General features: G+C 36.4%; 2 protein-coding genes across 2 annotated transcripts in view; both read left to right on the top strand.

The window, feature by feature from the left end:
* The window catches only part of LOC126373095 (semaphorin-2A-like), a 624,036-nt gene that overhangs the window by 172,750 nt on the left and 434,728 nt on the right, over window positions 1-16,558 (top strand). The window lies entirely within an intron of this gene.
* LOC126373195 (uncharacterized oxidoreductase TM_0325-like) lies at window positions 771-1,780 on the top strand. The gene has a single exon (XM_050019243.1). It carries the CDS (start codon window positions 788-790, stop codon window positions 1,550-1,552), a length of 765 nt encoding a protein of 254 aa, XP_049875200.1. The 5' UTR covers window positions 771-787; the 3' UTR covers window positions 1,553-1,780.

The following is a 16,558-nucleotide window of genomic DNA, read 5'->3' as shown; positions in this document are numbered from 1 at the left end:
ACAATATCCTATAACTGAGAAGCTTCCAGCGCAATACAAAAGTAAGTGCGCAATGTCAACAAATGACAAAAAGCAATATTGCTTTTTCGGTAAATTGCTTCAATATGGCCACTTTAGACCCCAGAACAATTTAGGATATTACAATATATTATACCCAACAAAACTAAATTACGCTACAAAAGTAGAGTTGTTAAGCATTTTTCATTTTTGGTCTAGACTACAATAATTAGTCTTACTTAGAAATACACTCGCTAGGCAGACATGTTATTTTGTTTGAAACCCTCAAAACTACTAAGATTATATTTTAACATGTGATTAAATGAAAATTGTTTCACTTCAGTTTATAAGGGTAATTGAAAAATCTAGGCCAAGCGGATATTTCAAAATAATTTATGAATTGCGTTATTTCATTTTCTAAGTGGACTTACTTGTATCTTACCTAGACATTCTAATAATATAAGACGATATAGTAGTATTTAAAAAAAAAAAAACAAAACAATTGCAATGATGAGAGTTAACAGCTAATAATTATAATGGTATTTTTCCATGTTTTGCTCTTAATGCACTAGTGTGACTTGCCAGTATTAATTCTTAAACACTGACTTTTTAAATATAGAATTTAATTATCTAATCTAATAGGTACATAAAAAAAGTAATCATTTATCGTTTCGCTTCACTAACGACTAATTTACTGTGGACAGTCTCTTCAACGAGGTCATTGTTGTTTATCTACAAAATTCAATTATTTGACCTCGATAGCTCAGTTCGTGTGTTGCCGTTGACGAAGATGGACTTCAGTAACAAAGTTGTTGTGATCACCGGCGCCAGTTCCGGTATAGGAGCTACTGCAGCTGTGATGTTCGCCAAACAATCCGCCAAGCTTGTCCTTGTAGGAAGAAATGAAGCGAATCTAAACAAAGTCGCCACACAATGTGAAGCCGAGAAGAAAATCAAGCCCCTGATCGTCAAAGCCGAACTAAACAACGATCAAGACGTCAAGAAAATTGTGACTGAAACTATTAAAGTGTTCGGAAAGATTGACGTTTTAGTGAATAACGCAGCTGTTGGTGTTAGAGGAAGCATAAAAGACGGCATTGAACCGTACGACCAGGTCATGGCCAACAATATGAGATCGGTTTACCTCCTCACAAGTCTCGCGACACCGCACCTTATCAAAGCTAGAGGAAACATCGTCAACGTATCCAGTGTAGCAGCATTTAAGCCCATTAAAGACGCGGATTATCTTCCCTATTGCATTTCCAAAGCGGCTTTGGACCAATTCACTAAATGTGTTGCGTTAGATTTAGGACCGGATGGCGTAAGGGTCAATTCCGTTAATCCTGGAGGTACAAAGACACCGTTTGCTGAGAACGCTGGCTTTAGTAAGGAACAAGTGAATGAACTGTATGAGGGTCGTAATAAAAACTATCCTCTAAGAAAGATGGCGGAGAGTGAAGATGTGGCCGACCTGATTCTTTATCTCGCAAGTGATCGCGCTCGTAGTATCACCGGATCTATTTACGTTATCGACAACGGAGAAACGTTGATGTGATATCATCGATACTCGTTTAGTGTAATGTTTACTACACAGTAAATTGGCTTGACTTTTTCCTTGTTGAAAACCGGTTGAGCGCGCCTTATACATATATTTGTTTATTTATAGTGTTGTTAATATATCTAGCGCCTTAATTAAAACGTTTTCTATAATTTTCTTGCATTGTTTACCACCAATATTTTGTCTCCGTAAGAAAATAGAAGTTAGTGAGTAAAAATAAACGTGATCCAGCAAAGATATGTGAATTCATTACTCGTGTTTCATGCAACATAAAGTAACATAATAAGGAAACTTCCTTCACTAGAACAAGAACGTATAAGACGCCGGCATACATAAGAAACGATGTAAAGGCTAACATAAATAGGTCAGCTAGTTGCTCCTTTTGTAAACCAGAAGATACGGTACGCAGACCAAATATTATGCTAAGCACCAAACATAGTATTACAAAATAAATGATAAGAATAAAAGGCCATATAAGTATTAAATACAACATTACCAAAGACGCCGCGCAGGAAAGTTATATATCGACAATATCATAGATTTTTAATATTCACCATAAGAAAATACCACAGATAAAACATCGCAATAATAATATACAGATTTTCAAATATTACTTAATAAAAATATAATAAACACAAAACAACATACAGTTATCTACAGATTGAAAAACTCCAAAAATCGAAATCAAAAAACAAACAATCATCTTCAAATATTTGGATGTATACATCCAAACTTTTTTGGAATTAGTCTTTGATAGACAAGAATGGAGAATGCTACTCCGACAAGAGCGTGGTTCTTAGATTAGTGATGACATCCAAACTTGGTCTGAATGTCGCGTAATCTGCGGTTAATGACCGAGATAAGTATAAGTACAATGCGTTATGGACTTATCATCAAACTTCATTTCTCATTATCTCATAGAACCATCGTACCAAATCGTATCACCCGTCGCTTCAGCGACTGTAATCTTCTCTGATATAGTTGGCGCACTGTCGGCCGTTAGTTTTCATTTTGCATGCTGTAAACTTGTTAGTATTTCAGGCAAAACAATATATACGACGGGGCAAATAACGACTGACACACATTGCACTAGCCTCTGAATAAAAGTTATCACATACAAAGCCTGATATTTGAATACTAGGGCATTTGTTTTTATTCCACGCGTGGTCACTAACTCTAATATACTGGACTATGGGAAAAAACTACATTGAGCAATTTTTATAATAACATAGCATCACGCCTGTATCCCCAAAGGGGTAGGCAGAGGAGTTAAGTACCCAAAAGTTGTGGGATGGGGCATGAATGAAACGATTATATTTATTTAAGACGTTTTATTAATTTAATTCATTTTCTATTTTAAAAACTACTGACCGCCATTTCCCTGTCATTCCGCAATCCTCTCTTCTCTCTTGCTCTCTCTTCGCTCTCTCTTTCACACACCTTTACGTTACTTTACATTTGGCCTACACCAACCACCTTCGCCAGCTCTGTTTAAATCTCATGTAATGTGGGGCGAGCTTATGGTCATTAACCGAGATCCACACATGAATTCAAATTCATAAAGTCGAATTCAGTGGTTTAAAGCCCGAGCCGGTATTCGAACCCGTGACACTGTGATGTAAGGCACGCGTTCTCGGAACAGGACGGACTCACGGGTTCCACGGAAGTCACGGTTCGAGTTTTATCAGGTCGTAGTGTAAAAGACAGCAGTGGGCAGGACAGATAGCGAGGAGAACCGATGGCCGCTGGGGCGGAAAGGTTCTCGAATGGCGACTACGTGTCGGACGACGCTCAGTGGGTAGGCCAAGATTGACCGACGATCTGGTGAAGGTCGCGGGAAGCCGTTGGATGCGGGCAGCGCGGGACCGATCGCCGTGGAGATCCTTGGGGGAGGCCTATGCCAGCAGTGGGCGTCGTATGGCTGATAATGATGATGATGATGAGTGTAAAAGACAAATAAAAAATACATACGCTAAGGGCTGATGTCATCTTCAACATGACTGCCTGTCTATTTTGGGCGAGACGGGCTGGTTACCTGTTACCCATTTTGGCATGGGTAAAGGGAAGAGATTGCCGGCCTTAGAAAACCAAGTTCAATATTATGTGTGGCTGATATTTGCCTTTAACTAACTGCCAGTCAAAAAACCAACAAAAACCAGACCACAACACAATAAAAAAAACTTGTGATTTGTAGTTTCTGAGAAATGCGTGGACAAACAAAGATACGTATACGTACACCTATGAAATTTGTCACACGTGTTTAGAAAACTACATAGACTAACATAAGTACACGAATAATATGCAATTCTTTTATACAAACAAGAATATTAATATCAGCGTCGTGGCGACTTGTGCTGAGTGAGGCCCTTTTATCTCAGGACGTCCATCACCACCTTATGATCATTTCGACAAACATACGTCTTACTTTTTTTTTCATTTGTAGTGGAAATTTGATACGATGTTATTGTCTTTTTTTGTGTGTGGCGCCCTTTTATAATAAACTATTTCTATTCTATTCACTTCCAACAATATTGCATGCATTCGGTTAAAATTGATAACGTTCTTTTTTAAGAAGTCGGCTAAAAAGTACTGTGATGCAGGCACCTAACCTAACTTAACCAGAAATGCATTACTCGCGTTTTTGCGTCGGATGACAAAGTAATTTTTATATAAACATCGTTATGGTCCTTTATATGAGGGAGGTAGTACGTGAGAGTTCGTCGCCGCCAGGGATTTGGAGCTCAGATTTTTCAATTTTTATTTGCGCCTGTAAGTGCCGACGTCGACAGAAGCGAAAATAGTGAATGCCACCATTATTATCATTCTGTATGGGATTTGCTCGAATATCACGTTTGCTGTGTTAACTCCACTCTTTTTAGAGGGAATACACTTTGCAATATTTTCTTTTTACAATATTGTCAGGACCTTTTTTTACGAAAAACATGGTAGACAGGTCCATACACGTAAATAATTGTTCGTCCGAGGCATGAGTGAAAAATGTCCACTGCGGTATATGTTCCTTCATTCAACGATTTTGTTGCAAACTTTTTTACTAGGTATTTTCTAGTCAGGATTAAATTTGTTACTTGTAAAGTGTTATTTTTTCAATATATCTCAGCATTCATCGAATTTCTGGATACAAACAGCTAATTTCCATGTTCATCAAGATTTATCAGAATTTAAATTCAGAACGAAGCTGGTACCTATTTTATTGTACACGATAATTAATTATAATAATTAATGAACATGGTAGGTAATTAAATTGTCATTCGTTTGTATTTGGAAACGCGTTGATTGCCGAGGGTCATTCGGTAAATACAAGCACTGCAAGTTATAAATATTTTCGCATTTCACTCACAGCATGAGATAGAGAACGCATAGGTACAACGCAAATTGGATAAGTTCTCTACTCTGCAATACTAGATTGAATAGATAGGAACATGGCAGGTTAAAGAAACAAACTACGCAGCAATCCCTTCTTTGATTGTCTCCTTCAGGTACCATGCTTTGATCAGATCATAATGTTTGCAAAAATAATGTTCTAGCGCTTAGTCTTTTCCGTCTATTCAGACAAATACCGCTGTGAAGTTACTTTAAATACATTCATACATAAAATCAAGCCTATTTCCCGTTGAGGTAGGCAGATACCATGGAATTCCACTTACTACGATCATCATCCTGGCACACCTGATGCAAGATAGTAGTCGTTACATGAGCCATGTCAGAGGCCTTTTGCGGCTCAATAGTAACCCTGAAACCAGGTGAGATGGGGTTGGTAATCCACCTCACAACCCACATGATACAAGAAGAATCCTGGCACACGACTTTCGCTTCTTCCACTCTCATCAAAGACTTTATGCATGCTCGCCGGTTCAGAAAACTCCAGACCCGGCTTTTCTTTAAAACATCCTAAATTTGGTCGCGTATACTCGCCTTGGTCTTCCTCTTCTAACTCTACCACTCGCTATTTTATTTAACATATTAGTTACCTACTTATTTTCTCCAAACACTTCAAGAAACAATGTCACATGTCGTAGAAAACCAGTGACATCGTGCGAAATTTCATGCAACATTTTACTCAGTCAGGGTAACGGGCATATGATGTAAATGTAATAAAGCAAATGGGTCTTCTTTCCGCCACTCCCATATAAATATGCCTTATATGCCTCCTCTGCTCACTGAAATATTTTTATGCTTAATTTTATTAACGCCGTCTGCAAGTGTGTGTACTTAGCATAATGTAATGTGCGCTTACCTTTTTCTCGTATTATCTTTTTGTTCTTTTTTCATTTTATGCTGTTACTCCTTTCTTTTAATCTGGAAGTTAGAAACGAGATTATTGCTTGGACTTATTATTTTTTACTGCAACTTTATTTTTATAAGCTATGCAGTATCCTAATTAAATCGAACCGAATGTATATTTGCAAACATGTCACGTAAAAAACATAATGAAATTATTTTAAGTACTTACGTACAAAATATAAAAATTGTTGCCTTAAATAAAAAACAGATCATGTAGTAACCGAATTTTCAACAGATAATGGACAGGAAAAAGCTGCTATCAAAAAATATGTCTAAATCATTATGGCATACTGGCGTATGGTAGGACTTCGTCTAACATAAAAACTTCGAAGGTGTTACGTAAAAAGAACACAAAATTGACAAGCAAGAAACCTACACAAAAAGACCCATAATGACAACGGACACAAATCTCAATTCCTCTTTCGAGCCCATCCAAACATAAGATCTAAAAACCCGTTTGCGTTTCGCAAACTGTCAGCTCTATCGACAATAATTAGTTGAAGTGTTGAGTGCGGGGGAACCGCAAGATTGATGGCAAGCGCACAAAGGTCTGTCGGTGATAAATTACCTAATATTAGGTCATGATTTGGGTATTTGCCTATCGCCGTTTCCCGCCACTATCGCTCCGCTTTTTGATCCAGAGTACGGGAACTGAATTCTAAATTTCGAACACAATCCGAATTTATAAACTTCCTCCAATTTACGTTCGTATTTTAAAAACTGGTATGCAAGCTATGTAATCCGTATCCATCACTTGAATTCCATTCCGAAGACCAAGCCAAAATGTTTTATTGTTCGTAAACGCTAGTAGAATAGAAACAAATATTAACAAATCCCCAATTGTACCTATTGTTCTTTCTATTCGAGTACGCACTTTGGCTAGGCAATCTTTTTTAATAATATTACGTTTTACAATCTGATTTAGGTATATATTATATATTTTAGTGGGTGTTAGTGATATCGTAACGAACACTTTGATGTGTGATTCAGACAATGATTCTGAGTTGATATCAAGCGGAATTTTGCGTGGCGTATGGAACTGAAAATAATTTAAAAAAAAAAACTCAAATAAATTCATGAATTTTCCAAGATGAAATTCTACTTGTCATCAACTCAGAATCTTGGTCTGAACCATCCCACTCACTTTTCGTTACGGTGTCACGAACCTATATATACTTATATGACTACCTGTAAGTACTTGCACAGAGTGTAAGTGACATCGTAACGAATACTGAGAAAGATGATTCAGCTTCAATTTCGGAGGAATTCTTGTAACACGTTGATTATATAAATCAAATTACACTGAACTCTATTTTCATTAAGTACTTAGACCACTTCCAATATCGAATCAGCCATGAAATCAAATTTGGAACACGCCAGTAGAAAGCAAATACAGCAGGCAGTTACCAAATTCATAATGGAGAACATTATTAAAGGTATATCTACTAAATATGGACATAACATGACTTATATATGGATATCACGAGACAGAAAACAACAGCCTTCGTGGTCAGCTTGCTATCGAGTGTCAGCTTGCAATACCTGAAACTCAACTAAACTGGAACGGTCTCACGAAGCAATTTCTGGTACTTAGTATCCGTTTTGGATATCACACCTAATGAAGTCTTTCAGATCGTTAACCACTCTGACTGTTAGGGTCTTATTTCACTAGAACTTTATCATCACCAACCGTATTGGCACTACACCGTCATCATCGGCCCATTAGCGTCCCCACTGCTGGGGCACGGGCCTTCCCTATGGATGGATAGGGAGATCGGGCCTTAAACCATCACGCGGGCCCAGTGCGGATTGATGGTTATTAACGACTGCTAATGCAGCCGGGACCAACGGCTTAACGTGCCTTCCGAAGCACGGAGGAGCTCGAGATGAAAACTTTTTTTTTGTGGTCACCCATCCTATGACCGGCCTTTGCGAAAGTTGCTTAACTTCAACAATCGCAGACCAAGCGCGTTAACCGCTGCACCACCAAGCTCCTCACTACACCGTATTCCGTTGTAAAGAGTTCATCTGGTTGCGCAACCAATGTGTTGCCATTAATTTCCCGCTAGTGGCGTCCTAGTGAGATATGGTCCTTAACCCACAGACACAGTTATAACGTACAAGAGAATAACGTACTGTTTTGATAGCACTATGCTAATATGATTTGAACTCCTGATCTGCATACGAGAAATCGAACTTGAGAGAATTGCCCCACATTACATTACGGTTCACGGGAAGTGTACCTTATGTGGTTAGATTTACAGTTGTCTTCAGAAGTTAGTAGTAGTAGCTTGCTAGTTGGTTGGTTATTAGGGTTGTGACAGCTTTTGCATTTTGAAGAAGCACAACTTTTTAGAAGTTAGATAATGTCATGATTGCAACATATGGTGATGAAGAGAATGCTAAAGATGTATGCCATGTAAAAAACATACATTGTATAATTATGAGATTAAACGAACTTACCTGTAAGTGAAGTTCTATCTCAATTATACGAAGCTCCTTGTTCGAGAGGTTTTAAACAGTGTAGTCTACGTCTTATGCTCCAGCATCGTCACAATTTTCAAAGCTCATATCCAAAGCTAAAAAAAAAGTTAGTTTCCCGCTTCCTGAACGCAGCTGTCAACTAATGTCATTATGTTTAAAGCATGTTTCATGGACAACTCCATCACCTGTGGAGGCTTTAGGGCGGGATATTAAAATTGAAGGGAGGGAGTCCTCTCGAACAAGGAGCTTCGTATAATTGAGATAGAACTTCACTTACAGGTAAGTTCGTTTAATCTCATAATTATACTCGCTCCTTGTTCGAGAGGTTTTAAACAGTGTAGATGTTCAAAGTTTAGTTGGGAATGAAACATTTAAATTGAAACGAGTACCAATAATATGATTATTCATTAATGAATAAAGTACATTGTTATCACGAAAGCTAATTAAGCTGCCCATGACTTTAATCCCAATAAAGGCAGTGAGAGGCACAGCCGTCGCCTGATAAACTCAGCGCGGCGTTCCACCAAACGTTTTGATATTATCATGTAAAAAACAATAAGAATAATAACTGTTCGCTAAACAAGTTTCACCAGTTCTCAAGAATGGAATCGATATTATGTATGTTATATAATATATGGTTATACTATACTGTACTAGAATAGATACATAGTTCTAAATAATTAAGTTGAAGTTGAGCAAGTACATTAAATACCTATTTCACATTACTATCAATTTCACAACAAAAGAACTACACAAGAACAAATTTCTGAATGAGCTCAACATCAAGATTGGCTATAAGAGCCTCACAGGGACCTCACCATAGAGCACATTTCCGAAGCTCTTGAACAACAACGATAGTTATAGTCGAAAGGACTGTGAGACTTCATCATATAGTATAACACTCATTTTTCATTGGCATACCAAGGGCTACAATAATTATCAAAGTTACACATTATTTGTTTACATACATAAAAGAAGAAGAAATACATAAAGAAGAACGGGTAATGACGAGGGCACCCAGACACAAGATTGATTGTAACATCCTGTGCTAAGTTGGCAATTGTTGTCGACATTGAGTAGTTAAATGAATCCTAAGACAACATGTCAAATTGATTAGATAAAATACAAATATAAGTGCAAGTAAGAATTTCGATACATTTATTCAAATGACCTTTTTCATTAAAATATTCAGAACCACTGAACTAAACTTTCCTCTTTATTATAAGATATTGTTAAATGAGGCTGAAAGTATAAAGAGGGGAAGTGCATTTACATTATGTACTTGTGTGATAATTATCTTCGTAATAATTAAGATTTTGTTTTTATTAAAATAGATTACCTGAGCCCAAGTTATTGTGTATTACCTAATATCGACCATATGGGCTTGGTAATAATATTTAGTATATTTTCTTATGTGGTAATAATAAATATAACTTGTTGTGGATTTTTTTCCTATTCCTCTATGCAACCTTTCACCCACCAATCAGATGATAGAACAACGTGCAACACAACACATTAACACACGTAACATTGTTTACGCAGCTATCTCTTTAGTGTAATAATTATTGAATTTGTTTTTAGGACAGTAATAGTGACGTCCTATTATTTACTGGAAAAAATAAATAAATGAATAAAACATATTTTACCCTTAGGTGTGCAGTTACATATAAGGATAACATTAATTTATTAATTATCGGTCGTGTAGGTATATTATCATCGTTCGTAAAAATCATCCTTTCCTTTAACCTAACTTAACATGATCCTGTTGTTTGCACAGGGATTCACTTCTCGTACCCATCCTAAAGATTTAATATGTCAGGTTATTTAGTGAAGGGACCTGCCTGATTTACGTTACAACACTAACCGAAAAATAAGATAAACATATATTTATCATGAAAATATTATTGTTACTTCTCCACTGCAGTTTGGTTCCGATTGATTAAGTGGAGGGACATTATTGTTGTAATTTTTATATTAATTGTAAACTGTGTTTTGGGCTGATCAGCAACAACATAATAAATCTACAACAACATAATTTAGAGAAAACGCTAATGGTGATGTAAGTTATATGTTACTAATGAACTATTTTTCCTTCCTTTTCACCTATGAGTTAATAATAAAAAGGGCAACTATTCTATCTAACCGAACTAGGTATCAATATTTTACAATTTCGAATGTAATACTTGAAGGAAATTTTCATTAAAGTTATAATATTATCAGGTAGGTACCCCAATTTATACTGAGATTAGTATTGTTATTCCTGATTAACAAAGACAGGATTTGAATCCCATGTCTTAATGATAATGCTAAAACTTTTAGTGATAGACATTCGGAATTAATTTTACCAGAATTTTGAAAACTATATTTGCTTGTGCAAATTTTCCCATTATAACTTTATAGGGAATTCTTCCTCCTCATGAGGTACTATTCTTAAACGGCCTTGCTGCCTGGGCCACTGTTGATACTAATGGCTGTGAGACTGCTAATACATCTGGTTGTAGCTCTGCTACTACTGCTGGCTGTAGGGCTGCTGGTACTGCTGGTTATAGCACTGCTGATCATGACTGGTTGCATCACTGCTTTTATTGCTGGCTGTGGGGCGGCCTGCTGATACTGTTCCTTGTGGGCTTTCTGTTCATGCTGTTGGCTGTGGGGCTGCCTGCTGATACTGTTGTCTTTGTTCCACAGATCCTGTTGCTATCTCGTTTACTCACTCTTCGGGCAATGTTATTCATTATTATTTATGTGCTATTTGAATTTTATGATGTTGGTTGAAAGAATTTAATAGCAGTATTCTCTAACCATGTCTTGTGTACAGTTATCTCTTTTGAAAGTAATCTCTGACATTACATACTTTGATTTCTAGCACAGTTGAGGTTGATTAATAGAACAGAGGCTTTTAGGTTTTGAATTGTCGGTTATTTCTTCAGAATTTGTACTCTCATTATTTTATAATAATCAATTTGACATAATAGTCTATTGTTTCTCAGCATTAGTCTAATCTTGAGTTTCAACATGGGTAGGTAAGCCCCGACAATTCAATGGTTTATCTTCGATTCCTCAAGTGACAAACCAAACATGGAAATAAAAGTATAAAAAATAGTTGGTCCATGTTCTAGCTATCTACTAGCGTTTAGCAAAAGGCGATACTTGTAGTGGTAGCTTTATGTTATTTGAGTTGATACCATCAAGTCCATTGTCTATCCTCTAAGTGATAGCTCTAGGTATGGAAATGAGAAATAGGTATATAGCGCTTGCTAATGCCGACCATAATCGTGGTAGCTCTTATATTAATAGGGTTCATACCATAAAGTCCATTGTCTATCCTCTAAGTGATAGCTCTAAGTATGGAAATGAGAAATAGGTATATAGCGCTTGCCAATGCCGACCATAATCGTGGTAGCTCTTATGTTAATATGGTTCATACCATCAAGTCCATTGTCTATCCTCTAAGTGATAGCTCTAAGTATGGAAATGAGAAATAGGTATGTTAGCGCTTGTCAATGGCGACTTTCTTAGTGGTAGCTCTTACATTCATTGTGTTGATACCTTCAAGTCCATTGTCTATCCTCTAAGTGATAGCTCTAGGCATGGAAATGATAAATAGGTATATTAGCGCTTGGCAATGGCGACCTTCCTGGTGGTAGATCTTTTGTTAATTAGGTTGATACCATCAAGTCCATTGTCTATCCTCTAAGTGATAGCTCTAAGTATGGAAATGAGAAATAGGTATGTTAGCGCTTGTCAGTGGCGACCTTCCTAGTGGTAGCTCTTATGTTCATTGCATTGATACCTTCAAGTCTATTGTCTATCCTCTAAGTGATAGCTCTAGGTATGGAAATGAGAAATAGATATGTTAGCGCTTGTCAATGGCGACTTTCTTAGTGGTAGCTCTTACATTCATTGCATTGATACCTTCAAGTCTATTGTCTATCCTCTAAGTGATAGCTCTAGGTATGGAAATGACAAATAGGTATATTATCGCTTATCAATGGCGACCTTCCTAATGGTAGCTCTTATGTGCATTGTGCCTTTAAGTCCATTGTCTATCCTCTAAGTGATAGCTCTAGGTATGGAAATGTAAAATAGGTATATTAGCGCTTAGCAATGGTCTTAGTGGTTGATTTTTATGTTAATAGGGTTGATACATCAAGTCCATTGTCTATCCTCTATTGTGATAGCTCTAAAGGGAAACAAATAGTCTGTCTATTCTCTAGTCAGACAGTTCACTACTAGTGCTTAACTAGGTGACTCTCCAAGTGGTGTTCTCTTGTTGGTTAGGTTGGTACCAATAATCATCACCCATACGTTGGAAGCTTGAATTATAATAAGATTAGAGTAATTTGGAAGAAATTGCTTACTATAATAAGGCTATCTTTTGCCTGTACTCTCTTAACACTCTTTCTGTTTTTATTGTTAGGGTATATTATCATCATCTTATATTGTAAGTATCATTCGGAGAAGATAACATTATTAACACCACTTAACAGAGACTGTGAGAAGGGATTATGTACTGTTATAATATATATAATATCATTTTTAAGTATGGTTATCTTGTAGTAAACCAATTATAATCCTCTAAATGTTTTAAGTGTTATCTTGAATAAGTTATGTATCTTGTCTACCAATGGTGTAGATGACCTCTGTGATATTGAGTACTACTGTGTCATAGGTACTTCTTGATGAACAGGGTAAACATGAAGTGCTTCTGTCATCTAATTATCTGAACTTGTCAAATTATTTCCGAGTTAATTATTTACTTTTCTATGCCATTCTGCGGTTATATTTCACTGGTTCTCTTTGTTTTATAATAAAACTGCTCATTTCATTCGCTGATAGTAAGTTATCAACCGCAACATAAGCCAAGAACACAATTACAAAAAGAAACAAAAATTTTTTTTTTTTGACAGATGAAAATAAAAACGCGGCAATCAGGGACTGAAGACAAGGCTTAGGCCTATTTTGATCGTGATTTTCGAATATTAAATTACTAAAGTCAAGACTGTATAGTCCTGAGATCTTTGCCTGCCTTATATAAGGCGAATTTAAACAACATCAACATCGGAATAAAGTATAACTTTTAAATCACTGTTATAACACGAACACGATACAATTTTAATATTATTATTATTTCTGTTAATAAAACTAGTTACTTTTATTAGTAATAAGTACCAACTTAAGTTACTTCTTCGAATGTTAGGATTATAAAATTATAACCTCAAAAAAAGTAATTTGTTTTCGACAATAAAAGGAATTAAATTGAATTGATCATAATTATATCTTCTCTTGTTTTAGTAGATGGATAATGTTAAGACTTACCAGTATAATCCACGTTTTGTTTTATCAAAAAGAACTTACGCTCGTCGTCATCCACATTTTTTCTTTGGTACTGTTTCTAGCTTTTTTAGAGAAAAAAGCACTTGATTATGTAAGTAACAGATTTTTCGCACTATATCAATCATGTTTTTGTATTAAATATTAGTTTTCAATTAGTTTATTTACGGAGGCGAAGTGACGCGCCGGTGCACAAAAACCGTAATGACATTAGTTGACAGCTGCGTTCAGGAAGCGGGAAACTAACTTTTTTTTTAGCTTTGGATATGAGCTTTGAAAATTGTGACGATGCTGGAGCATAAGACGTAGACTACACTGTTTAAAACCTCTCGAACAAGGAGCGAGTATAATCAACTCATATCCATAATTTCCATAACCATGAGCGGAACCTTGTGGATTGCTCCACGTGTCGCTAAAAGATAATGTGTAATCAAACTAGGTATTGAAGCCCAGTATGTAAAAGATGGATAATAATTATGGAAACTTCGACATTCAAAGCTTGTTGTATACAGAGCTGAAAAAACAGAACAACAAGCAGGGCAAGGCGTAGGATTCAGTTTGTGCTTACATACAAAAGTACCGTACCCCAGTTTGTTTGTAATGCTGTTTAATATAAATTAGCTACTTGACAGTTGTAATAATAACATGTGAAATATGTCGGATATGGTAGTTTATCATTTAACGATAATTATATATTATATAAAAAATGATATTTTATTTAATTTTTTATTATATATTAAAATTGCTTTTTTTAAAATATATTTTTAAATATTTTGTTTTTACAAAATAAGAATGCGATTTTTTATCTGTGTACTACAAGACTCGAAACAAGTTACAACACTAGTTATTATGCAAATGTGTAGCTCGGAAATGGGTGACGTCACAACCTCCCTTTTCAGAGGGAAATTATGATAAATGTACCGGATTCGAAGTTCAAATTAACTGTTATCTATGGATGAATTTGTCACGTATTCTGTAACTACCTAATGTTGAATTACAAGGTTGAATGAGATTTTGATGTTCGAATAAATTGGTCTGGTTGATTCCGAGTGCTCTTGTGTGCTATTACTGCTGAACTGCATTTGAACAGTTGAAAATAAATATTTCAATATAATTCAATAGCAATAGAAAGTTGTAAAGCGGTTCTATTGCAGTTAGATTGTAACTGGCTTGCAGTTCAAACATCCTGGATCTGTTGTGCCTCTTAAATGTTTATAAATGAAGTCAAATTAAAAAATATCCTTAGTCGAAGTACACCCCGGACACTTTATACAAACAACCTCGTTTTACACAGACACTAAACATTGACATTATCAACATCTGTGTGTGTGACGTCTGACACCATATGATTCAAGTTTAAACTACTTATGTTTGAGGATGTGAGTTAAATCTAGCTCAGACGCTGGTGGGGAGCGGAGAGTTGCCGTTCTATACGTAGTATTATTCTTTATTCTATGTCAATAGGTAACATAGTTAGACTTTCAATCATCAACTTTTTCGAGTACGCCTAAAACTAATCTCGGCACAGAGCTTTAGATGTTCTTTAAAAATCTGCCATGTATTTTGGTTTAGGTGGATGTTCCGTTACATAATGTGGTCTTTCGTTGAAGGTGCGTATGGTATCGGCATAGCTGCGTGAATGCTCTTATACATAGCTGTATGTTTCAATTTACCGCGTAATGAACTTTCAACGCCCGATATTCACCAGAACGAACATCCAGAAAGTTACCAACTTTATTGCAACCAACTATGTTCTAATCAGTCGACTCGAAGCGATTCTGTAACGAGTTCGGCTTAGAGCACCGGTCCACACAAAAGCCGCCGAAATTTCCACACTGACACAGTTTGTGTTTCATCAAGCTGTGAAAGGGGACAACCTTTATATTGTCAGGTTTCCGACTGAGGACGGGTACAGGGTAGAGGCATATACCTAAACACCCAAAACTGGAGGTGGGACCTAGGAGCTTAAAAAGGCTACATCAAAGCAATTCATCTAAAAACAATATTGCTAGTTGACATTTGTCAAATATGTCAAATAGCGATATTGCTTCTTTAACCACTAGCACATCGCCAAAGTAAAAATACAATCTATCACGTGTAAGGTGTCACTGGACTAGAATATGTTCAACACCAAGTTTCTGGAACTGGATTACTAATGTTAAAATGATATTGGGAAACTAAATATTGATTGTTGAAAATGAAAATAGACACTGATAAACTTTCCAATCAAAATTGATTCAGCGCAGTGTAGTTATAAGTTTTGGGATGAACCTAAACTAGTATATTAGTAATCCGTTTTGGCCTTAAGCGGTGAACTGTGTGTATACCACGGTGTGTACCAAAACACGATCCTTAAAAAAAATGTTCTTAATATGTGTCATGTACCCAGAGCGTGTGAGCGAGCCAGACACTTCATGTATACTCTTTTACTCGTTAACGGCTTGGGAATGGGGAGGGGGTAAATAAATTTCGCTCCAAACTCCTATTGGTGGGGGGCAGACTGTCCCTTCTATACGAATTATGTGTTTTTTTCTTTGACAAGGTAGTAGTCGTGAGGATAAATTGCCATTCTTAGTATCGGTAGCGTTAAATCTTTAAATCCGTAGCGATGTCCTGAAGGGATTTCCAGTCGCTGAAAATATTCGTATAGAAATTATATTGCTGATAATCCTCTGTTGACCACGAGGTTATGCAAATGTGACGTCACATGGTAAATTCCAATATTATGGCAGTGTATTAGAGCGTTCACGTCATAAGCGTCGTCAAACGCGTTTGATTTATAAGCAATGAATGGTGACGAATAGAATCAATGCTATTTGATAAGCTACCTCCTATAATATGCTTCAACGCCTCGTATATTCGCTGGCACTAGGACCGATTCCC

This window comes from Pectinophora gossypiella, chromosome 15 (assembly GCF_024362695.1).
Source record: "Pectinophora gossypiella chromosome 15, ilPecGoss1.1, whole genome shotgun sequence".
NCBI lineage: Eukaryota > Metazoa > Arthropoda > Insecta > Lepidoptera > Gelechiidae > Pectinophora > Pectinophora gossypiella.
The sequence above is the reverse complement of the archived record's forward strand: the minus strand, read 5'-3'. Positions and strand labels throughout refer to the sequence as shown.